At 34.8% G+C, this 26326-nt stretch overlaps 2 protein-coding genes and 2 pseudogenes across 2 annotated transcripts; all 4 read left to right on the plus strand.

The window, feature by feature from the left end:
• Window positions 1-647: 647 nt before the first annotated feature.
• LOC147293431 (uncharacterized) lies at window positions 648-1598 on the plus strand (annotated as a pseudogene).
• A 2278-nt stretch (window positions 1599-3876) lies between these two features.
• Window positions 3877-4904, plus strand: LOC147293432 (uncharacterized). Its single transcript, XM_086231071.1, has one exon. It carries the CDS (start codon window positions 3909-3911, stop codon window positions 4902-4904), a length of 996 nt encoding a protein of 331 aa, XP_086087197.1. The 5' UTR covers window positions 3877-3908.
• A 1759-nt stretch (window positions 4905-6663) lies between these two features.
• Window positions 6664-8131, plus strand: LOC147293433 (uncharacterized; annotated as a pseudogene).
• Window positions 8132-14132: 6001 nt separating this feature from the next.
• Window positions 14133-17394, plus strand: LOC147293434 (uncharacterized). Its single transcript, XM_086232760.1, has 5 exons — window positions 14133-14262; window positions 15275-15359; window positions 16340-16453; window positions 16872-16973; window positions 17160-17394. The coding sequence occupies exons 1-5, from the start codon at window positions 14162-14164 to the stop codon at window positions 17202-17204; spliced, it is 447 nt and encodes a 148-aa protein (XP_086088886.1). The 5' UTR covers window positions 14133-14161; the 3' UTR covers window positions 17205-17394.
• The last annotated feature ends 8932 nt before the right edge of the window (window positions 17395-26326 follow it).

Raw genomic sequence — 26326 nt, forward strand, 5'->3', positions numbered from 1 at the left:
ATGGTACATCCTATCCTTCAACCATGTTTTCTACATACAATAAAAGAAGAAATCTAGAGACAAGAGCGTCTGTGTCTTTGAAATCTGATACGACATTCTTTTTCATTTAAAGAAGGCCTTCTATGGGCTTGGAACTTGTGCATAGATAATTACCTCCAGAAAAATAAAGGGTAGCAAGGGTGCATTTCTAATATTTTGTCTTTTTGTTGATGATCTGCTCTATACAGGAAATAGTGAAGAATTGTTTGCAGCATTGAAGCACTGCATGTTCAAGGAGTTTCAGATGTCTGGCAATGGACTAATATTGTCTTTATTTTCTTGGCATAAAGTAAAGCAACAAGAATTCACATTTTCTTTAACTTTCAAAAACACATAAATCTACATTGTTTTTGTCACCATCACCTTTTTTTTGTCTCCAAATCCTTGTTTTTATTGCCATTAATTCTATTTCATGTTTTATTAGCCTCCTATATAAAGGGGCCAAAACCATGCTGTTTTGCAACAAGTTGAAGAAATTCAATCTTCTCTTTTCCTTCCTTTCATTGTGTCTTTGAGAGTGGTGAGTTTTGGTTTGTAAACTTAACACCAACATTGCAATGGACACAAATACTAAAGTGTTGCAGAATATCATGAATCCTTCATCACTAATGGTGTTTTATATGCTTTTGGATTTTGTGGGAATTATAAGGGAAGCCCAGAAACTGTTCTTCAGAAATCTGAAGCTCATGTCCTCCATCACCCTATTCATTATATTTTTCAGTTCTATCCTCTTGGTAATTAATACCTTCTCAACCATTGTACCAATCACTGATTTTGATTCCATGTCAACCTTCCAACAATATAGAAATCCCACTAGTGCTGAATTCACTGAGCTTATAAATTCTTTGAAATTCGACCTCAGATTATTTGTTGCAAGAGAGTGGATTTTCAGTTTTGCTTTCTCTTTTACCTCCTTATTCTTTGCAACAGTCACAATCTTAGCATCAGCAGTAACATATTGTGGAAAAGACTTAACAATCATGGAACTTCTATCAATGGCAGTGCAATCATTGAAAAGATCAATTGTTACTTGGTTTTACATAACTCTGCTTGATCTAGGCTATTGTCTATTTATAGCATATCTGCTTCCTTTAGTGCTGTTTTTCAATTCTATATTCACTATCTCTGCTTTCTTTATAATCATATTCGTTCTAGCTGTAGTTTTCCGAAGTTATCTAGCTGTTGTTTGGAAATTAGCCCTTGTTGTTTCAGTACTCGAAGAAAAATGTGGCATTGAGGCACTAGGAAAGGCTGGACAGCTCATCAACGGATCTAAGCTACTTGGGTTTTTAGTGAATCTTTTTGGAGCATTCTCTATTTGTGTCTTCTATTGTATGAAGACAATTGGCACTATAGCCTTGCCACCAAATCAAGTAATGATTTCCTTGCTCGTTGCAAATTCTATTTTCTGCCTGATCAAGATATTTTTGCTAATGGCATACACAGTCGTCTACTGTAAGTGCAAGGAGAATCATGGAGAAGAGCTTGAAATGCAAGCAAGCATGGAATATACTAAAGTGACTGATACCCCAGTTATCAGTGCAGATGCAGAATGGTGAAGGATGACAGTCTTTCTAATTTACAGTTTTTGCTTCTGTTGTAACCACATATCTACAGCTCTTTCTATATATATAGCTAATAATTTTGGATATTTCTAGTCCAATATTACAAACATTGTCCCCATGTTCATATGGTAAGCTTTCTTGGTTGTTGGATTTTTGTGACACACAAAAGTAAAAACTATGTTATAGGCATGAAACAGATTTAGATTCAAGGATACCTTGGTAGCATATGACACATTGGCAAGTAAAGTAAGAAACAGTTGAAAGCTTCAAACTAGTTTCTGCTATTCACATACAGGGTTTTAAATAAGAATCCATTAAGGCTTGACTAGAAGTACTCAGGCCTGTAATGCAGATCTCTAAAATGGTCTTTGTTTCCTACTTTGCAACTCTATCATTTCAGATGAACCATCATGTATCAACCATGTCCATGATAGTGCAAACCTATCACATATATACCAACCATGATTTATACATGCATTAGAACAAGTACAACACAGTTAAAACAAGATCATCCATTTCTTTGAAATCTGTTGGAACATATTTTTCCATCTAAAGAAGGCCTTCTACTCTATGGCCTATAGCAAGCACCACGGCTTGGAACTTGTGTATGGACAATTACCTCCAACAAAATTGATTCATTAGATGTCAAGGAGATTGAGATGGCTGACAATGGACTAATAATATTGTCCTATTTCCTTGGCGTAGTAGTAAAGCAAGAAGATGATAGGGATTTTATATCTTATAAAAAATACATGAAAGAGATCTTGGAAAAGTTCAAGATGGACAATTGTTTAAAATTGTAAAACAGCCCTGTTGCCACTGGCATCAAGGTTCAACTGTTAGGAATATGTGGCTCAGTGGCTGTTAAACTCACACTGCAAACACAATCACACACACACACACACAAAATAGACAGAGATTTATAGTGGTTTGGCTAAACTGCCTACATCCACTTTGAGCACACACTTTCAATATTTCTGCACACTAAATACTCTCAGACTCTCTTGTTTTAATCTACATATATGGCCTTCATCAAAGCTTCTTTATATAAGCAGGGAAGGAGGCCATTTGGTCAAGGCTCCAACCACCACTGTCAATCACATTTAACAATAGGTTGAAAGCATGCACCGGCCTATGGCTAGGAATTTCAACAATTCCAACTCTGCTAAACTGCTTTGTCTCCACATTAATGATAACATCAACATTGCCTTTGGTGTTGGATTTAAGAGTCAAAATATGGAGACACCAAGGGAGTGGTACTGGCTGTAGTTGCTATGAGGATAGTGACCGAGGATGAGAGGAAAAGCACCACTGCTTATGATTTTTACCTTGATTCAACAACTTTCTCTTAGACATCTAAAAACAATCAATCACAGGCCTACCTTCATAATGTGAGGCAGAGAATGTTGATGTTTCTTTTACTTTCTGGGAGGCCATATGACTAAGAAATCTGTTGAGGCATTAAGGTACTGTTTTTAGAATTGTCAAAAGCGCTTTCAGATGAGTAGAAGCACTTTTGTTAGCGTTTAGCAGAAATAAATAAAAGTACTTTTGGGTTATCAAAGCGCCTGTAAGAGGTTTTTTGAGAAGCACTTGACAGGTGCTTCCTCATGAACTTTTGCATGAACCACTTAGAATTTTTATAAAATTCTTAGTAGAAGCGCTTCCAGTAAAAGCGCTTCCAAGAAGCAGTGTCAAACAGGTCATAAATCATCAACACTAAGAACCTATTGTGATTCACACCACAAATTAGATATTAAGCATGAGATAAGGAGCGAACATATGGACAAAAGGTTTCATTTTCTTCGGGCCCTATCTATATCCAAAAATAACACTTGGGTTATGTTGGCTTTTGGCTAAAAATTAGTGAACAGGCCCATGTAAAGCAAAATTAAGACGGTTGAACTCATGTTTTGTCACACCATAGAGCAAGTGGCTGATATCTCCACGAAGCCATTGCAGTCGATTCATTCAAGAAATTAAAAGAAATGAATTTCATATAAGTGTTTTGATTTGAGGGGGCATGTTGAAAGACTAAACAAATCAAATATTTGAGTATATACTGTCACATTTTGTCACCATCCCCTTGTTTTTGTCTCCAAATGGTTGTTCTGATCACCATATATTACATTGTTTTTGTCACCATCATCATTTTCATTTAGTCTCCTATATGAAGGGGCCAAACCATGCTGTTTTATCAAGTTAAGAAATTCAATCTTCTCTCTTCCTTCCTCTCACTGTGCCTTTGATCGAGAGTGTGTGAGTAGTGAGTTTCAGTTTTGTAAACTTAACACCAAAATTAAAATGGAGAAGGAGGCTAAAGTTATGCAGAATTTCATGAATCCTCTATCGCTAATGGTTTTTCATATGCTCTTGGATTTTGTGGGAATTCTAAGGGAAGCCAAGAAACTTTTCTTCAAAAATGGGAAGCTCATTTCCTCCATCACCCTACGCATAATTTTTCTAAGTTCTATCCTCTTGATGCTTAATATCTTCTTGATCAGAGAACCAATGACTTATTTTGCTTTCGACTTAGAAAAAGATTGGAGTCCCACTAACTTTATGCCTACTTTGAACTTCCACATCCGATTCGTTGTTGTAGTAGAGTGGATTTTCATATTTGTATTCTCTTTTACCTCGTTATTCTTTACAACAGCCTCAATCTTAGCCTCAGCAGTAACATATTGTGGAAAAGACTTATCTATTAAGGAACTTCTATCAAGGGCAGTGCAATCATTGAAAAGGCCATTTGTTACTTGGTTTTACATAACGCTGATTGATCTAGGATATTGTCTGTGTATAGCATTTCTGCTTCCGTTAGAGCTGTTTTTCAATTATAAATTCACTATCTCTGCTTTCTCTATAATCATATTCATTCTAGCTCTAGTCTTCCACAGTTATTTAGCTGTGTTTTGGAATTTGGCACTCATTGTTTCAGTACTTGAAGAAAAATGGGGCATTGAGGCACTAGGGAAGGCTGGACAGCTCATCAACGGATCTAAGCGACGCGGGTTTGTCCTGAATCTGTTTGGAACATTCTCTACTTGTGTCTTCTATGGTTTGGTGAAGGTTTTCATTACAGCCTTGCCAAATTATGGACTAATGGGTCTAATGATTCCCTTGGTCGTTGTAAATTCAATCTCCTGCCTGATCAGGATGTTTTTGATAATGGCATACACAGTCCTCTACTATGAGTGCAAGGAGACTCATGGAGAAGAGCTTGAAATTCTTGAAATTCTTGAAAGCACTGGATACACTAAAGTGACTGATACCCCACTTATCAGTGCAGATGCAGTATGATGAAGGATTTCTGCATGTATTTCTAATTTACAGTTTTTGCTTGTGTTGTATGTTGAGAATAATTATTATTGTTTATCTTATGGACTCAGTTGTTTAGTTGCTAGTTTGTAGGAAAATCCAGGATATCATGGAATCTTGGTTAGTGGCTGAACGTGATGGTTAGTCATGCAGTAGTCTTTCCTATTTCCTAGTTTAGTTGGTTGTCATTTGATTCTATTTAAGTTGTAATCTGTTTGAAGTTAATAACAAGTTGAAGTCTTCTTGCAAACACCTTTCACGTCTATCCTTGTGCTTGCTCTTTCAATTTATCGACAATAACCACATATCTACAGCTCTTGCTATATATATATATATATATATATATATTTATAAGTTTTTATTTTTAGAACTTTCTGGTCCAATATCACAAACCCTTTTTTTTTTTCATGTTCATGAGGTAAGCTCGCTTCTAAATGAAGGTCGATAACGGGTTTGTACGTTTGATTACCTTTATATATATACCACATCTGTTATTTAGGCCTGAAACATTTTTGGATACGAGGCCAGAAATAAGTCTCCTTGGTGCCATCACTGCTATTTAACAATCATTAATTGGCAAGTTTAAAGCAGGGTTTTAAATGAATTGAAACCTTCAAACTGGTGCCTTCTGTTCACATGCATGGTCTTTAACTGAGAATCTATTATAACTTTTATCAGATGAACCATTGCACTCAAATATTCTTGACGATCCGTATTACTATCTTCCACAAATTCATATTATTTAACGGGCATTATATTATGTAATTCCGAGACAAATGACAGTCCTTTGTTTATAAATATGAGTCATCAGGTTTATGCTTCCTAATCTTTTTGGCCAAGTTTCAACATGTATAGCAAAATAAATAACAGACCAATTGTTCAAGGTTTCTTTCACCTTTCTTTTCTTTTTCCTTTACAACTAAAATTTATAAGCCTCATCACTGCCTATTGTCTTGCATAATAACTGACCATTTGTGCTTATTTCCTGATCGATCCGCTTCATGTTGAAAGCAAGGCCTGAGCATTCCATGCGCTCTAATATATGAAAAAATTATTGTGTGCTTCCTTCTTCCACTGTTTGTGAACCACATTCGGTATCCTGAATCCATTTTGTGTGGCCTTTTCCTCGGAACGTACGGTGAAATGAAGAATGAATCCATGAAATGTTGCTTGACCTTCTTTGGGAACTTGAGTAAGAATTGAAATAAAATCTATTTAACAACTGTTTTGAACATGAGATAGTAAGGATATGACATCCATTTCTTTGAAATCTGATGCGACATTCTTTTTTGTCTAAAGAAGGCCATCTATGGCCTAAAGCAAGCTCCATGGGCCTGGAGTTTGTGCATTGACAATTACCTCCAACAACATGGATTCACTATATGTGCATAAAGAATTTGGTTTCTGTATAAAAATTAAGGGTGAATTTCTAATGCTTTGTCTATTTGTTGTAATCTGGTATATATATAGGAAATGGTGAAGCTAGATTTGTTTGCAGAATTGAAACAGTTCATGTTCAAGGATTTTTCTTTTTTGGCCGGAATGTTCAAGGTGTTTGAAATCTATGACAATGTTGTCCTATTTTCTTGACATAGAAGTAAATCGGCAAGATGATTGGATTTTTATATCTTATAAGAAATAGAGATCTTGGAAAAGTTCAGATGGACAATTTAATATTGACAACAACCACGATGACACAAGCAATCCATTGGAGGCATTAGATCATTCACAAGGAGAACCTATGGTGATTCACGCAGACTACACATTAGCAGTTAAGCTCGCAAAGAGTACAGTACAGCATGAGATAAGGAGCAAACATATGGACACAAGGTTACATTTTCAGAGCTAAGGGCCATGTGAAGCAAAGTTAATATGGTTGAACTCGTGTATTGTCACACCATAGAGTAAGTGGCTAGTATTTTGCGTTCGATTCCATCAAGAAGTTCAGAGAAAATGAGCAATGATTGGCATAAATTAAAGGTATATTGAAAAGCGGGGGTGTGTTGGAAGACTAAAAAATATCAAAAACTTAATTTTGATTATTGTCACATTTTGTCATCAGCCTCTTGTCTTTGTCTCCATATCGTTGTTCTTATTACTGTCGCATTGTTTCTGTCACCATCAACATGTTTAAGGTAGTCTTCTATATAAAAGGGCCAAACCATGCTGTTTTGCATCAAGTCGAAGATATTCAGATCTTCTCTCTTCCTTCCTTTCATTGTGTCTTTGAGAGTGTGAAAATAGGGAGTTTTAGTAATGGGGTTTAATAGCCTTTGGATTTTGTGGGAATTCTATGGGAAGCCCAGAAACTTTTCTTCAGAAATGGGAAGCTCATGTCCTCCATCACCCAACTTATAATTTCTCTTAATTCTATCCTCTCGGTGCTTTATGTCCTCTCAATCAAAGCACCAATCTCTGATTTGGTCTTCAAGGCAGGCTTCCTACAAGTTTGGAGTCCCACTAGTGCTGAATTCACGGACCTTATACCTACTATGAAGAAGGATCTCCGATCTTTTGTTGGACTAGAGTGGACTTTCATTTTTGTATTGTATTTTACCTTGTTATTCTTTACAACAGCCTCAATCTTAGCCTCAGCAGTAACATATTGTGGAAAAGACTTATCTACCATGGAACTTCTATCAAGGGCAGTGCAATCATTGCAAAGACCAGTTTCTACTTGCTTTTACATGACTGCTTGATCTAGGCCACAATCTATTTATAGCATTTCTGCTTCCTCTAGCGCTGTTTTTCGAATCTATATTCACTATCTCTGCTTTCTTTATAACCATATTCATAGCAGCTTTGGTTTTCCGAAGTTATCTTGCTGTCTATTGGAACATTATAGCACTCGTTGTTTCAGTACTTTGAAGAAAAATGTGGCATTGAAACGCTTGGGAAGGCTGGACAGCTCATCAACGGATCTAAGCAGCGTGGTTTTTTGGTGAATCTTTCCGGATTATTCTCTATTTGTGTCTTGTATGGTTTGCAGATCATTGACACTATAGCCTTTTCCACATGCAGCAATGATTCCCATGCTCCTTGTAAATTCTATCTTCTGCCTCATCAACATGTTTTTGGTAATGGCATACACATTAATCCTCTACTATGAGTGCAAGGAGCTGATTCATGGAGAAGAGCTTGAACTGCAAGGAAGCACTGGATATACTAAAGTTACTGATACCCTACTTATCAGTACAGATGCAGTATGATGAAGGAATTCTGTATGTCTAATTTACAGTCTTTGCCTGTGTTGCAACCATATATATCTACAGCTCTTGCCATATATATAAGTTTTTAATTTTAGAACTTCCTTGTCCGATATCACAAACATTGTTGCCATGTTCATGAGGTAAGCTTGCTTCTAACTGAAGGTCGGTAACGAGTTTTTACAACACTGAAGACTGAAAACTATGCTATAGTACTGATTAACTAATTATACATACCACATCTGTTATTTAGGCCTGAAACAGTTTTGGATATATCAAGGCCAGAAATAAGTCTCCTTGATGCCATCACTCATCAGTGCTATTTGACACCATTGGAAAGTTAAAAACACAGTTTTATATGAAACCTTCAAACTAGTGCCAGCAGTTCACATGCATGGTTTTAAATGAGAATCTGTTGAAACTTGACTAGAAGTACTCAGTCCATTAATTAAAATCCAGCATGGTCCTTTTTTCCTGCTTAATTATATTCTGCAACTCCACTACAACTTATATCAGATGAACCCTTATGCACCAACCATCCAACCATTAGAGATGGTACAACTCCAGCAAAGGCAACCATGGAAGTGTTGATCATGAAAAGAAAAGAAAAATCTGCAGGAACATGGCTGAAACATTAATGGAAGAAAGATAAATAGCAGCCACTGCTTGTTGTTTAATGGTTATAAATTGATTGAACCATTATGAACAAACTGTTGAACAGTTGACCAATTATAAACAAACCCATAATTGATCCATGATTATGGGATTAGTTTATTATCCTTTGATTATGTTATTTTGAATTAATTAGCCTTGAATTATGTAATTAGGAGTTGATTACGTAATTAGGCATAAATTATGGAATTAGACTTTACTTTCTTAGTTATGTATTATTTCTACTACTATAAATTCCACCAAAATCGAGAAAAATAAAACATCTAAGAAAAGGGTTTTTTTGTCACAAACCTATAATGTTTCAAACCCCAAATCAAGCTTCTTGATGGCAATGGGGTTTGGCAACACTCAAAAGTGAAAGTTATGTTATACGATTAATTACCTGTTATGTCTGATCATACCACATCTTTTATTTAGGCCTGAACAGTTGTATCTTAAAATGAAAGGATTGAAGTGAACGTGGGGGATTATAGCTCCAGTGATAGAGAGCATTCACTCCTACACTTAACGTCAGAGTTCGACTCTCGCCCTCCCCCTTCCCAAGCCTTAGGCCTCCTTTGTACTCTGCAACTCTGTTATTTCAGATGAACCATCATATATCAAAACCATGTTTTCTACACAATTAAACAAGAGCAGAAAAGTCTACGAGTAGGTTAAAAAAAGGAGCATCCATTTATTTGAAATCTGTCAAAAATCTTGCTATTAGGTAGCTACCTAGTTTATATCACCTTCATATCAAAAAATTTTGTATCACCTTTAGTCCTTGACCCTGTCACATCTCCCACTTATATCAATCTAAGACACACATAATTAATCACACAGCAACTGAAAAACCAAGCCAACATCATGGGGGAGTCAATTTCCTTCACTAGAAATCATGAAATTCCAGAGAAAACCTACAAAGCTCCCAATTTGCGAAGGACACTCATGTTTGCTGGTTTTGTATAATTACCTTCCGTTATACTGTCACTGGGAACACTCAAAGAAACCAAACTGATCCAAGGAGACTTTACTCACAAATTGCTCTTCTAGAACAATTCCCAGAGAGTGAAGAAGCCATAAAGAGCAATTATAGTAGTTGGAACACTTTATGACTACAAGCTTCTTTTAGTGCATGCTGCAAAGGATAAGCTTTATCGTATCACAAATCACTGCATTCATTGTTCTTGTTCATGCAGCTTATACTCTTACTGACAACTACATGGGACAACTACAGAGTTTTTTTTTTTTTTTTGGCCAGGACAACAACTGAGTTTGAAAGGGTTGAAAATGATGATCAGAGAAATTCAGAGGCCATGGATCTCTTACCTTTTCATAACACTGCTCTCCTTTGGTTTAATAGGTCTCATTGGCATCACAATTGAGATTTTCTTGGATATCACCTCGTTTTTTGGTACAAAGTTTCTTCTCCATGTTTTTCTTTGAGGGCTGCTATTTGCACACCCTTTTTTTCTTTTTGCACGCCCTTTCTTTAAAAAAAAAAAAAAAAACTTAAGGGAAAAGACCTTATACCCCATCTATTTTTCTTTTTGCACACCCTTCCTAAACAAAAAAAAAAAAAAAAAAACACACACACACACCCATCCTCGATCACCTCCCTCCCCACCTCTCCTCTCTCCGACACACACCCATCCCCGACCACGCCGAGCAGCCTACCACCACCGGCAACCACCCCACCCCCTCCTTGCCCCTCTCTCCTATCTCCCTTTCTCTCTCTTGCTCTCTCTTTCCCCACCCCTACTCTCTCTTCTTCTCCCTCCCTCCCCCACCCCCACCCTACCCCGACCACCTCCCTCCCTCCCCCACCCCCACCCTAACCCAACCCACCCCCTCTCTCCTGCCCACTCCACAAATGCTCCTCCAGCTAGCTCACCGTCGCGCATCGGAGAGAGGAAAAAAAAAAAAATTGGAGCGGGTTCAGTGGACCAGTGTCAAACCCGATGGTTTCGTTCAGTAGGTACCCACCGAACAATCCTATTCTATTCGGCAGGTACCTGTCGAACGAAACCACCGGGTTCAGCACTAGTCCGTCGAACCCGCTGCAATTTTTTATTTTTTATTATTTTTTTTGGTTGTCTACTTGGGTGAGAGGAGAGAGGGAATGAGAGAGAAAGAGAGAGAAAGAGAGGTGAAGAATGTGGTGGTGGCTGTTTTGGTTGTCTGCAGGTGGTGGCTATTTGTAAGTGGTGCATGCGGGGAGGAGGGGGAGGAGGGATTGGGAGGTGGCAAGGAGAGAGGAGTCGGAGAGGAGAGGAGAGGAGGGGAGGGCTCGGGGGGAGGTGGTTGGGGTGGGGGGAAGAAGAAGAAGAGAAAGGGTGGGGGTGGGCTTCGACGGTGAAGAAGAAAAAAAAAAGAAATTTGCAGACGAGGAGAGGGCCAAATTTGCAAGTGAGGGGTGGGGTGTGTACGCGGGGGGAGATGGGGATGGGGGTGTGTGGGTGAGGGAAGGGTCAAATGGTCTTTTTTCTTGAGTTTTTTTTTTTCAGAAAGGGTGTGCAAAAAAAAATTTAGGGATGTGCAAATAGCAGCCCTCTTTTCTTTTACTTTCTTTCATAGGTGCTGTCCATTTTATCTAATTGTATTACTTAGGCCTGCTTAGGATTGTTTTTTGCCCGTGGATCCCGTGATGGGGGATGATGATGGAGATCAACCCACAAATTCGGCTCAGTGACCTTGGGAGGCATGGGTGGTAGAGAGAGAAGCATTATGAACATGGGGTGACGAAGATGGGGTCACATGAAAATATGATGAACGGACGAAAATGCCTATGAAAATGTGATCACTTGCTGTGCACATGACCAGTTTTCGTTAAATTTTTTGATAAAAGTTAACGTTGTACTGCTTTGATACAACTTACAAAGTTCGTGGACCAAATTGACACTTTTTATAGATAGTGGACCAAATTGAGATTCACTGTAAAGTTCGTGTACCATTTTTGTATTTAATCCTAATTTAAAAAAAAATTTAATTAGTATGTCCTTATTAGTCAATTTATATTATGAAAAAAAATATGTATTTACATTTTTATTAAATTGTTGGGGCTAAATAGCACCACCTATTTTGAAATCATTTTATAATTATAGAGCTAGAGAGAATAAAAGAAAAGAAGTAAAGAACAATACTAATACTTCCTCGTTATTTTGGCAAACCTTAGAATTTCTAGTATTAGTGAAGGGAAGAAGAAGACCGGAGAAGAAGTTGTGGATTAATTAGAATGGTTGGGTGCATAAGAAATTTGTGAATGAATTGAAACTTTCAAAGTTGAATTGAAATTGAAACTCTTTGAAACTTTTTTTTTTTCTTTTCCAATTTGAATTCTGAAAGTTGCTGGTGGCCAATTTACATCTAGAGATTTTTAGACTGTATCAATGGAATCCTTCAATAAAACCTCAAATACAAACATCTTTATTAAGAGATGATTGAATCCATGGAATCCTTCAATGTTGTAGGGAATTAGGTTTTGAATTTTGGTCAAAGAAGATGAAGATAGAGGAATTTCACGTTAACTAGGATTAGATGTGTTTTTCTTTTCTTTATCCAAACACATGTGCTTTAAATTTTGTAAGATTTTAAGTAAGGGTAGATGAGTCTTTAAAAGGATTGACGTGACAAATAATTATGAGCTATATTTAACAAATTTAAATATTATAATTGACATGAAAAATCCATGTCAGTGAGGCACAATTGAGGCATCTTAGCACTCCCCTTAGGTATATTTTATGCCCGAAACATAGTCAATGGATGGCATGGGATTTTGGCATAGTTTCTAGATGGCATGGGTGGCAAAAAAAAATTTTAACTCCTCAGGGTTTAAAATTAAAGTAAATTATTCTAAAGTTCATTTTACAACCTATAATGATAAAAGTTCACCTAAACAATTGAAATGATAAATAGGTCCACTTTTTATAAATAAAACCCACGTTATATTTTTTTTCGTATTTTTGGTGCTGAGCTGAGCGCTTGGCGTTTTTTTTTTCTTTTAACTGGCCAAATTGTCATTGTCGCATAATGGCAATTAGTAACAATATAATATAGGTATTTTATGCGATTCAAATAGTTATTGTCGCACAGTAGCATTTGTTGAGCATTTGATGAATAATGTTGAGCGCTCGGTGAACAGTGTCAAGCGCTCGGCAAAATTACCGAGCGCTTAGCTCATTAAAGTAGGGGTGGGCACAGTCCGGTTTGGCTTGGTTTACGCCTAAAACTAGGGGTGGGTTCGGTTCGGTAACCGAACCGAAACCCCTAAACCGAAGACCGAACCGAACCCCTCCGGTAAGCCTCCACGGCAACCGAGACCGAGACCGAAAAGCCGGTAAACCGATGTTCGGTCAACCGAAGAATCCGGTCGGCTCGGCTCGGTTATGGGCCTAGACCGAACACATGTTGGGCCATGTTTTGGGCCACATTTTGGGCCATTTTTGGGCCTTGACTCCATTCACTAATTTAGTATAATATATTAATATTATGATTTAGGGTATTTTTAATTAGTTTATATATATTAAAAAACATATAAATTAAAATTATAGGGGTTTATAAATTTATATATGTTTTATATAAATTATAGAAATGTATTATATAAAATTATAAATTATTTATTAGAAATGTATAAGAAATGTATTAGAAATGTATAAAAATAAATTATGTAAATGATTTGTTAAATATATTCGGTTCGGTTCGGTTTACCAACGGTTTAAGGATATGGGAACCGGGACCGAGTCCGAACCTCCCGGTTCGGTAGTCAAACCGAACTTCCGATACGGTTTTATTTCGGTACGGTTTTTTTCGGTATCGGTTGGGCCGGTTTCGGGCTCGGCCTCGGTTTTTCGGTCAACCCGACCCAGCCCTACCTAAAACTGTGCACCTCACCAGCCAAGCTATATACATTTCGGTTTGTATAACCGAGAACCTAGGTATAAAACTAAACCAATCTGCGCCAATCCATTTTCGGTGTTGTTCGGTTTTGCAAATCCCCAAACAATTCATAGTATTTCTTACCAATCAATCAACATGACTGCTTCTACTGCCAAAGGATGAACCTCCTAACCTAGAAGTTTGATTATCGAATCTAAGAAAGAGAACGGAGGTGGCGATCAACTTGGTGGTGGTGACAGAGACCTCCAATTTTGGTCAACTCGGTTTTTTCACTCGGCTTGGTTCGGTTTTACGGTTTTTATGTCCACTCTTATATTAAAGTGTACTGGTCTGTCACCGTGTTTTTGCACGTGGCTGGCCAATCATGGGCTTTTTCATTTTGGACTTCAAAAAAAAAAAAAAAAACCTTAAAATTGGGAATATAAAATGCTGCCAGATATGGATAGACAAGAAAAGAAACACGTAATAAGAAAGAAAAAGCTGAAGATGTCGTCCACATCTCTGCAATCTTTCAATGGAGGCCACCTTCTCTTCAGTCACAGCTCATCCTCCTTGCCCAATCACCATCGCTCTGCAACTCTCTACAAGTAAGTCCAATTCTTTCTCTCACTTAACCCATATCCATTTTCACTCCGATTCTCCGGATTTTCTCAGCTTTCTATGGGCTGCTGACTGATTTCTTGAAAAAGAAAAAGGAAAGGTTGAGTTTATGGATTAAACTCACATACCCAGTAATATATTTACTCTAACAAGTGGACTTGTGTGCTCGTTTCTGAAAATATATTAACTTTAAATTTGGTTTCTGAGAAAATGAAAAACAATAATTTTTAGTCCTCGAGTAATTTGCAATCCTTAATCTCAAATACCTAACTTACCAGTTCTGTATTCATTTAATGGTATTTCTTTATCTTCTACCTTTGTGCTGAAGATATTATTGAGAAAAAATAAATGAACTCTTATTTCATCAGTCAAATATTCGGAATTCGGGTACCAAAGAATTAACCATTTTAGAAGTTTTATTGTTGGTATGTTTTTTGTTATAGAATAATAATACAAGTCCATGAATTAACCTTGAGGGTTTTCTGGATTTTACAGTCTTCCTTTTGAAACAGTAATATGAGAGAGAGACAGAGAGAGTTATCATGTTGCACTTTTCAGGCTTATTTTGGTCCATTTGGGAGTGTTGAACCTTTTTTTTTTTTTTTTTTTTGAGAAGTTGTTGAACCTTATTTTAGCAGTTTTCGTTTAAGTAATCAAAGAGTGTCCGAGGAAAGTTACGAAATTTCTAGGCATTATGCAAGGAATGACTTCTGGGTTAACATGATGTGGCTTGGCAAGAGCACCCATACACTGTAGTAATACTAGTGACCCGCACTGAAGAAAATGAACTACAGATTGGATAAAGTACAAGAATGATAATTGATCATTTGAAGTCACTAGGATGGTGTTCTCTATCGCTCGGTGGGAATCTGTCCTAGCACTCTCAATTAGTGAAGTTCTTGCTTCACTGACCGTCTTTTATATGAGTTAGGATTTATAGGGCTGAGGTGCTTAGCTTGCTTTTCTCTGACAATATTTTTGAAATCCTTGTTTTTCCAGGTGGGGATGGAGAAGACACCAAGGCGGACACATAGTTGCTTACAGAACCAATGGCAGTGCTTTTCAAATGTTGGCCAATCCTAATGTATGCATCAACTCAAGGATTCCACATGTATAACGCCAATATATTGGTTTGAATATGGTCAAAGAGTTCTTAGGTATGTAGTTGGTGGTTCAATCAGTGAGTGTTGAGATAACAGGATGCCCAGGCTCTAGATGTGGATGCTTCGAAGTTCATTGTTTGGTTGATGTTACTTAATTTATGAATGAAATCATATCAAGTAGTGCAGATGAAGCCACAGTAGTAAAATTCACGTATTAAGAAGGCTAGAATGATCACATGTGGGTTGGGGTTTCAGACTTCAAGTGCAATTTGCTTGAGTTTTATAATCCATCTTTAACAGTTGGACTGCTACATGACACACACCCTTAAATTCCCATTCTGCTTGACATAGTGGAAAGTGGAGTAACAAAGTGTTCTGGTTCAAACAATAACCTCTACAGAGTAAATTAAAGTGCAATCATCAAGATTGCCAAAGCTAACTTGTGTGGGCTGCATGTTACTAATTCTTCATCCAGTCGTCAGGAGTGTACAATGTGCTTGCCATACCTTCTTATAATTTGAGCAGGTTCCAGCAAGCATGTTCCATTTTTTTAAGTACAATTGGCCGTTTATCTCCTGAATATTGGTAGTCAATTGCCATTCAGTGGCTTCAAGCTGCATCTAAGGATGTTTAAGAACTTGTATTGTATGTTGAAACAAGTTAGTCTATGACTTAATATGTAAGGACTTGTGTACAAATTTAAACATAAGAGTTAGTAATAAGATCAATTAAGAATGGTAGTATTTGATGCCCAGTATTTATAGAAGTTTATCAAATTATTCCAAACTTATGTCAAAATCTGAGTCATTTAGAAGTCGTTTTTCCAGATTGACAACCTTGTCACATTGGTGTTTCTTATTACATGTCTTCCTTCTGTGTGTAATTAACTTGGGAGTTCATAAAAGGGAATTCATGCTTTTCCCAGATTTATGTTTGATTTCTATTTTATTTTTTGGTACAGGCCTCTTCGAGGAAAGGTGGCTCAAATAATGAGGTGATCATGGTTGATCCTTTAGAAGCCAAGCGGTTGGCTGCCAAACAAATGCAAGAAATTAAAGCAAGAGAGAAGTACAAGGTTAAGGAAATGCATGTTTTTTATGATAAGGAATATGAAAATGACTTGTCTAACAAACTTTCGTACATCAGTTATTGGTCGACAATTTTCTCAATGTTCCATTGATGAAATTGACTTGTCTGACAAACTGTAGTACATCAGCTTTGTATTAAGTTTTTATATCTATATTCTTGCACATGCATCATGTATCAAAGTACATATTTCAGTATTATGTAGGTGACATTGATTCTGTAAAAACAAGAGTTAGTTTCTTAATGATTCCCCTATCCTTTATCTTCGTTCTTCATTCCTTTATCTTCTACCACAAAACGCAAAATAATTGGGGTCAGTTAATGTCACAATACAGATTTACTTGTTATTACCTATCATACATATAAGTTACTAATATATTTTTCTGGAAATAATGTTGTGATTATAGAGAAAACGTCAAATAGAAGCAATTAATGGCGCATGGGCAATGATTGGTCTTACAGCAGGCTTGGTTATTGAAGGTCAAACTGGAAAAAGCATTCTGGTTCAGGTTAAGTTACTTTCCTTTTTTGGTTAAGAGTTTAAGTTACTTTCCTGATTATTCTCTGCTTACATGTACACACACGTGCGCGCACACACACACACACACAAGAAGTTAATTGGTTGATAATTTATTCTTTGCCAGTGAACTGGATATTGTTTATTGAGTGATTTCATTGAAATTCTTACTTTTCAGTTGACTGACTACTGGAATGCGATTGCCAACTTGTTCATGCCATAGAGATCATTTGGGTGTATGGATTGAAGAATTGCAGTTTCGTTCTTGTATCATTCTTTGAAATCGCATGCGTTTGATCTTTTAAATAACTGTTGCATCTGCTAACATATATTATGTACCATATATGTTGTACCAAAGCCTCTGTGCTGACCACCTATTTATAATTCATTGTGGCATTCTTTTCACTTGGAACTATTTTGGTGAAGACTAATTTCACTTTTGTTATGTTGAATTAGTGGAGATTGTTGGTATAGTTGGTCTTACACATTGTGTACATGCAAAATTTGAACAAATGGCATTGTAATAGGGAGTCCATCTTTATTATATGAAGCGGGAATGCGTAGCTGGATGCTTCTCAATTCCTCACCAGTTCTAGAATAAATGGCCTTAGTTGCATGCTGGGTAATAGCCATTTATTACCAAAGTCTTGTTCAGGAACAAAGTGCTGGGTTCATGTTTTTGTGGAAATGAAAGTTTACGAGGAAGAATAATGATTCTTGCACAAATTTCATTTCATTTCCACAATTGATGCTGCAAACCAGTTATCACATCAGTAAACTATTTTTCACAAAATCAATGGTGTGCATGCATTCGACATGGCCTTATGAACAGATATTTATGCAGAAATCATTATTGGTGAAATAATACCATGAAGGAGCTCTGTAGTCTGTACTAATCCTAATATCAATATGAGAAACTATAGATATTTGTGACTTATTGCTCATCAAAGTAAACTTTCTTGCCTGTACAGTTGAACTGAATAATAGAGCTAGCTGTTTTATGAATTCTCATCTTTTATCCTCTCATTTGTTTGAGAAGTACCAGAGGGTTCAATTTTATGAGCCTGTGAAATAGTAACGAAGGATAGAGTAAAGCTGCACTCGAACCCGCTATTGAATGGATAACATCAACTTAATGTATACATATTTAGTTATATTAAAAATGGAGATCTATAGTTTAGCTCATGAGTTTTTCTTAAATTAAGTCTTTTTATTTTTAGGGTTTTGAATTAAGTCTTTTTATTTTTTTTTCTCTGACGAAAACTCACTCTACACCTTAAGAGAAGAAATATCTTTTAAATCGAAGGAAATACTCTTCAAATCGGAGGAAGACTTTATTATAAATTAAAAAAATTTGCTTATAAATTAAAAGGATTTTCTTATAAATTAAAAGGACTTTATTATGAATTAAAAAAAAATTTCTTATAAATTAAAGAACTTTATTATAAATTACAATAATTTTTTTATAAATTCTTAAAATACTTTCGGTTTTCATCTAAAAAATATTTTTTTAAATGACTTAAGCTTAATTATCTCTATTAAAAATTTAACCTAAGATTAAATTGAAGATCAATGAATTGCAAGTTATAAAAAGTAATGTTAGGTGTACCATAAACACGACCAAAGAAAAAATAATCATTAAGAATACACATACTGATAATTATTATACTTTTTTTTAATACAGCATTTTTTATTTTTTTTTAGAGCCAAAGCAAATATATTAAAAGGGAAATTACACCATCAAGATTCAAGTCCGTTTGGAGATGAGAAAGCAACCAAGAAGGAGCTTCACCACTACAGCAATATTAAGCTATTCCATTCATTGATAGTAAGGTCCTCTTCCATGCGTTCAAGGCTAGAAATAACTCCTTAGTTTCAGGGGCGGATCTACAATGGGGTCAATGGGGTCACTTGACCCCATGAACCCAGAAATGTTAAGCTTAAGGAAAAATCTTGACCCCATGAATGAAGCTTGGGCGTTGGTGGCAGCCATGGCTGGTAGGGGAAAGATTGCAGATTTGTAGGAAGAACCAGAACAGAGGAAGCAGGGAGCAGGGAGCAGGGGCGACGGCCATGGCTGGTAGGGGCAAGATTGCAGTTGCATTCAGACCAGACCTTTTGCGCACAATGACAAAAATGAAGAAACTCAATCATCCAGACCAGACCATCGCCCCAGCTTGCCTGAACTGCTGAAGGCGACACGCCGACGCCCCTGCACAGCTGCGTGCCTGTCGCCGTCGCCCCTGCTCCCTTGCCGTCGCCCGTCGCCCCCTGCTCCGCTGCTCGCTCAGTCACTCGCATCCGCCCCTACTGCCTCTTAATCTTGCCCCCATAAGAGTTGAGTTCTAGATCCGCCACTGCTTAGTTTTACAGTTTAAAAAATAAAGAAAAAAAAATTCTAAAACAATGGTTTGATTCCATTTCCTTTTCATTCTAGATTCTTCTACTTAATTGGCATCTCTCCCTTGGTTGCATATATTTTTTCTCTTGTTGCATCTCCCTAACACATTTCCTCTCTCTCTCTCTCTTTATTTGGGCTTATGGGCCTTAACAAAGATGTAGGTTAAAAAAGTTGGGGTTTTCAAATACAGTAATGCTACACTTACCACATTTTTATACCACAATTTCATACCATCTTACATGGCATTCATACATTGGATACTACAAATTAAAAAATAAAACTTAAAAAAGAAAAAGGAAATACATATCCAGTAAAATAATGACACATCAGGTGGGATACAAATGTGGGAAAAAAATGTGGGACAACTAGCATTATTGTTTCAAATATATATGGTGTTTGTCAAAAACAAAATAATAGTAAAGAAAAGGTTGTGAATAGTTATCCACACAGCTGTGGATAACTTTCAGCCATACATGTGGGTCTCATTTTAAATTTTATATTCATCTATGATTGGCGTATGTGAACGACTGTCCTAACTCCTAAAGTCCTAAGTACAACTCTAGTAAGTAAAAAAGAGTGAATGAGTTTCATGCCATTATAAATTGCCAAAGTGTGCCTACCTACTGACTGTCTTTGGTACCAAAATGGAGATAAAAAATATTTTTTTAAATAAAATAAATTAAGCACCAAAGAAAAGATAGCTACAACAAAACTCAAGTTGGTCTTAAGAGCCACCTATTCAAGATCAACCCCTATGAAATATAGACAGCACCGACTTCATGTCATTATATGACAATTATGTAAAAGTTAATATAATTAATATTCTTGGTATTAACTGAAAATATAATAAAATAAATAAATAAAAAGAGCAAAAGAATAGAATATATAGTTGAATCCGTACGTCAGCAATGTAGCTTCCTAGAAGAATTAAGGCATTGTTCAATCAAACCCAACAAAGCTATGTAGGATGGACATAGTCTATGTAATTGACAGGAAATGGTAAACTTGATATGCAACAAATTGTCCAATCCATTAACTTTTTTCTACCACAACGACACATTCATGCAATTCCATTTCTTGTAAAGGTGGCTAATTCCAACGAAGAAACTCCATGCAAGAGTTCTTTGCTCTCTATCTTATCTCTTTAACAAATCCTTGGCTACTTGGCATCTTCCTTTTGCTTGTTCCATATGATGATTAGTTGATGTAATTGACTAAGAGTAGAGTATGGACCCGAATACTCTGCTTAATTATTTTAATTTACTTGACTTTTAATCTTAACACAAGTATTATAAATCTTGAATTTGTAATAACTAATTAGAATTGAAATAACTCAAATAAGTAAAATCAAATATAGAAGAGTACTCAATTTTATTCATGGATGTAATTAAAATCAGGCAATAAAAAGTAATTTTGTCCATCATACGGAGAGTCTAACTCAAGTCATATAAAATATTTAGGGAAATTCTAGGTACCTTCTCTTTGTGCATTCTCTCTTCTCCTATATTATTTTGTAGTGTACTCTCATGATCAGAATTGTTTATTTTCTAGATTACCCTATAAAGATCATCTCTGTAAAAAATTAACCAAATCGGAAATCGTTTAGTCAACTAACTGTAATTAAATAATTGACAATAAATCTAATTATTCTCAAAATTGTCTATTTATTTGATAACAGTTAGATGACTAAACGATCTCTGATTCATTCAAATTTTTTGTAGAGATGATGTTTAAAGAGTGATCTAAGAAATGAATAGTTTTGATCGTGAGACTATACTGTGCAATAAACAAAAGAAAAAAGAATGCACAAAGAAGAAGGCACTTGGCATTCCTTTTATAATGTTACATTCATGATAAGAGTTTATTTTTATCTTTTCTTTTCTATAATAAAAAAGAAAATTAGTAATAATATGTAGGAAATATATTTTCTCTTTGGGCAACATCAATCACCTTTCATCCATATGAATTTGGTCACCTTAATTATCCCCAAAGTTTAATATTGACAAGACATTAATATTAAGGATAAACCTTCTCCTTTCTTCCGACTGCTTAATTCGGTACCAATGACAGAATAGAAAGTACCAACCTTGTGGATGACTTTAATTTCAAGAACCAAGATGGAAAAATAGATAAGTTTAAATCCAAGGAATTAAATTTTGGATTTCGAAAAAATTTCAATAGAAATTTTGAAGATTTCTAAATTTTGACAAAAATTAGACAAAAACGACGAAAATTGCTATCAAAATATAGAAATTTTTAATGACACTTTACCATATGTTTATTTAACATATTATCTACTAAATTGATAAAAAACATTGAAGAAATCAAATTATATAGTAAGTTTCATATAATATAAGGTGAATATAATGCGCGCTGGAGCAAATACTGTTAAATAAAATTAGTATAATGAATAAACATAATTAGTATATTTTTTATACTGTATAATTAATTATACACTAAAATCTAAATAATACCCAATATATTCTATATACCCTAATACTCTTTATACTCTATAATCTATACATTAAACCCTATATACTCTATATTCTTTATAATATTAGGTTTTAAGCCCTTTAAGATACTTTTAATTTTTTTTTATATAGAAATGTATTAAAGTTTAAGGTTTAAAATAACTAAACGAAATCTCAAACCTTTTTTTTTTCTTTCCAATTGTCCAAAGGCTCCAAACCCCTCCTCCTTTTTTTTTTTTCTTTCCTTACTTTTTTTCCCTTTGCCTCTTTCTTCAGTCTTTTTTTTTTTATCTTTCCTTCTTTTTTTTCCGTGTCTCTCACCTAGCCAAGCTTTGTCTTCACTAAGTGTAACAACCTAAATTTTGACTTATGGTAATTTTGTTACTTAAATTTTTTAAATTTGTTTTAAGGTTTGTTTAAAGGAATTAGAAATTTCTTTAAATTTATTTTAACTAACTTAGACCTTTGGTTGTGGTTCTAGAGCTTAGTTGTGTGAAAATGAATTTTAGAAAATGAAAATTCAAAAATTTGGCGATTATTATTTTTTTCAGAATTAAATTATAAGAATAGGATTTTTCATAATTCTTTTGAAAGCAATTTGACTATTTTGAGGTTATAGGAAATTAGTACTCATCAATACGAGTCCGTAGAATTTTTCGGTGAATTATTTGGAGTCTCGAACTATTTTTGGTAAATTTCTGAAGTTGAAGAAAATAGAAAATATTGATAAACTTCGGTAAATTTTGGTAAATTTTGCCGAAATTTTGAAAATTTCAAAAAATTTCAGCAAAATCTTTCTGAAAAATTATTAAACATGTGTTTCGATTTCAAAAGTCTAAAAAAACAAAATTGAATACCTTAGCTAAATGCAACTAAAGTTTTTCCTTGCCCAATTTATTTGTGTCACATCAACAACTTTAGGAGGTCAATCGTGACACATGACCCGCTAGAAAAAGCAACCACAAGAGAATGTGGACAATATTGCTATATGAATGGCGTTATTTCCACCTCTATTTCCTATTTTAATATTATTTTTATTATTTCATACTTAAAATTGTCTTAAAGAGTTAAAGGACAGTTTTTAAGACTCCAAAAATATTTAAATAAATTATGCTTTGAGCTGATGATAATGTACTGATAACATTAAAATTTAACAACTACCACTATTATCCTCCTTTATTTGTGGAACACCTTCCAAAAAAGTATTGGATATGCGCACCAACAAAAAGACGAAAAAACACACATAATAAGAGCATTTTTGAAACCTTAACAATAATCTTAAACCTTTATGGTAACAAATAATTTAAGAATTCTGAGACTCTACATTCAAACGGGTACATCAAATTTGAGAATTTATATAATTGAAACTGAAACTGTAACTAAACTAAAACTGCAAACTAGAACTTTAGCTACAACAAAAATAAATTGCAAAATCAATTTCAATGCAATCAGCTACAAATCTTAGCACGAAATAGAGGTAAATATCGATATGCAAAATTGGAAATCAAAAATCAAAATCAAACAAACAATCAAAATAAAAAACGAAAAAAGAAACATAAATTAATCATAAATTGAAAGCCAAACTTACCATAAAACTCAGTGATTGATGAAGAACAAGATCAAATCACGAAACTAAAGAAGATAAAACTACGAAATCAAAGATGATCAATGTGCGAAATCGTCAAAGAGAAATTGAGAAGAAAGAAGAAGATCGATGTGTGAAATCGAAGAAGATCGATGTACGAAATTGGAACAAGCTTAAAGATCCCTGGTTCTGGAAGACACATGATTCTGAACGCTATGTTAAATGTGCATGGCAAGCGGGTTAAGGTGACTTACATGATTATTAAACATTTGACTTTATTATTACATTTTCAAAATAAGTGTATTATAAGGTAAATGGCGCATCCTAGAGTAATTAATTCTTAAATATATTTCTCAAATATTTCGACAAAAGAAAAATATATTTCTCAAATACGAACTAGTTTATAGAGAATATATAATTGACATGTTCAACTGGTTTATGGTTGGGTTTGGACGGGATAGACATCAATTTAGGCTATTTAGCTACTTCTATAGTCCCACAAGTTAGATTGGAGTTATTCATGGAGAAATGCACTCGCAAGTCGCAATGAGATTGGATGGGTTTCAATGCCAGCCAACTATAGGCAGCGACTATGGTGGCAGCCATGTCTGTGGCCATTTTTAGTTAATAAAGAAAAGAAAATAGGATTAGGGCTAATTAAGTTATAATTTAAGAAAAAGAAGGACGTAGGGGCAGTTAGAGAATATTAGTGGGTGAGAAGAGTTAATCAATACATTGGTAAAATTTGGTGGGTAGGAAATAGGAAAGAGAGGTGGAAATATATTGTGCCACTATTGTACCTAAACTCTGTTTTTTTTTTGTTAAATACTCTTGTACTTAAACTTACAAAGAGGAATGAAATTAAAAGTAGAAATTGCTTCGTTCAATCTGTAGCTCAAAAGTGGAAGCAGCTTCCTAGGAAACAGCCATATATAGCATATAATAAGTCCCAAAGATATGGATAGACCTACACGAGTAACACGACTATAGCACATCCGGAGCACATAATAATTAATATAAAAGTGAAGTTGGTGGCCAAAAAAAACAAGTGAAGAAGTTAGTGGAAGAAATTTAAGAATGGAACAAGAAAAAAAAGAAAAATTAAGAAATGGATCCGTTCACATGCACACATTTTTCCTTGCTTTTTCCCAACCCCTTCAAACCTGCCAAAATCACCGAAGTCTCTAGAAAATTATCTAATAGAAACACCACATTGCATATTGATATAATATTACGAATTCATCAAAATCTTAATATATATATATTTATATATTAAAATTTAAATTACAGAGAGCTTGTGGCCAAAAAGAATATTACAGAGAGCTTTCATTAAGAGATTTTTTAAATAAATTTATTTTTTGTACGTGTTAAAATTTACAGCCTTCAGGTTTGGGGTGATTTACAATTTGCACTCTACAGTTTAAAATTTTTTAATTTTTAGTACCTAACTTTTTTATTTACTTACAATTGATTATTGTCATATTTCTGACCGTCTAATTATACGTTAATTGATGATTTGGTAGTTGCAGTTCTTATATTTTTGCCAACTTGTAAGGCCGAATGACCTCTCTACATGCGCATTTTCAGTACATCAAGTTTGATATAAATTTTAAGAGGTCGTTTAAAAACTAAAAATCCATATCAAATAGCTAAACACTTCTTATGGGGTAGACTGTGAGGTCATTCAACCTTACAAGTCAGCAAAAATATGTGACCCGCAACTGCTACACCATCAATTAATATCTGATTAGACAGTCAGATAGACGACAATAGTTAGTTATAAGTAAATAAAAAGGCTTGATACCAAATTAAAAAATTAAAATAATATGGTGCAAATTGTAAAATACCTCAAATTTTAAGAGTGTAAATTATAATTTGCTCTATAATTTATATAGATTTATAATACAATGTTCACATATCATGTAATATAATCACACACAAATACTTTCAAATTCAAATCCCTTTCAGAAAGGGAAAAAAAAAAAATTATATATTTGTTCTAGTCTTCCACCAAGAAATTATTTGGAAGTGCATGCTTTCTATGATCCCTATCTCATCTTTAAAGAAAATCTTGGTGGGCCTGGCCAAAAAAAAAAAAAAATCTAGGTGGGGTCCCATGCCTTTTAGTACTAGTCATATATCCACAAAATCTGACTCGTAAATGACTAGTAGAACCAATTAATTACGTGACCACAAGTCACCCAATCACACAACAACACGTCAGGCTGTCGTAGTGCAATTGGACACTTCTATTGATTATTGACCAAAGTTTGTGTCATTGTTTAATACGTGCAGGCTCAAGAAACTTTTTGGACTTGGCCCCTTCTTGCGTGTGTTTACAAAGAACTTCAAAATTTCAAAGCGCGCTGTAAAGTTTTACATGTACTGATGTACATAGTCGAGGAAAATTTTTGTACGCAATTAATTCTTTTACGCAGTGTTATTAATTCAAGTATAATATGATGAAGTGACATTGAATCTATATTTTTAAAATATAATATTAATAAATATATATAAATTATAACATAAATAAATTAATAATACTACATATCGATGTAATAATTATAAGGTTTGTTGATTTTAGGTACCAAATTATAATGTTTTTTTATTTTAACTACTAAAATATTTATGTCATTTTACTTTAGGTACTAAATTTCAGTTTATGTACCAATTTTAAAAAATATGGTTATATCGAGCTGTGACTGTCTAACAGTCATAACTTTTTTATTGATTTGTTGTTTTTTCAATATTTGCAAGACTTAAACTTTAATGTTTAGTGTTTGAGTTATATGACTTTATCCCCCAAGCCTAAATCAAAAGTATTAAACTCTTAAAAATTTTAAATTTTTATAAATTTGAAACAGTCACAGTTCAATCACAACTGTGAC

This window comes from Dryas octopetala, chromosome 2, assembly GCF_963921425.1.
Source record: "Dryas octopetala chromosome 2, drDryOcto1.1, whole genome shotgun sequence".
Classification (NCBI taxonomy): domain Eukaryota; kingdom Viridiplantae; phylum Streptophyta; class Magnoliopsida; order Rosales; family Rosaceae; genus Dryas; species Dryas octopetala.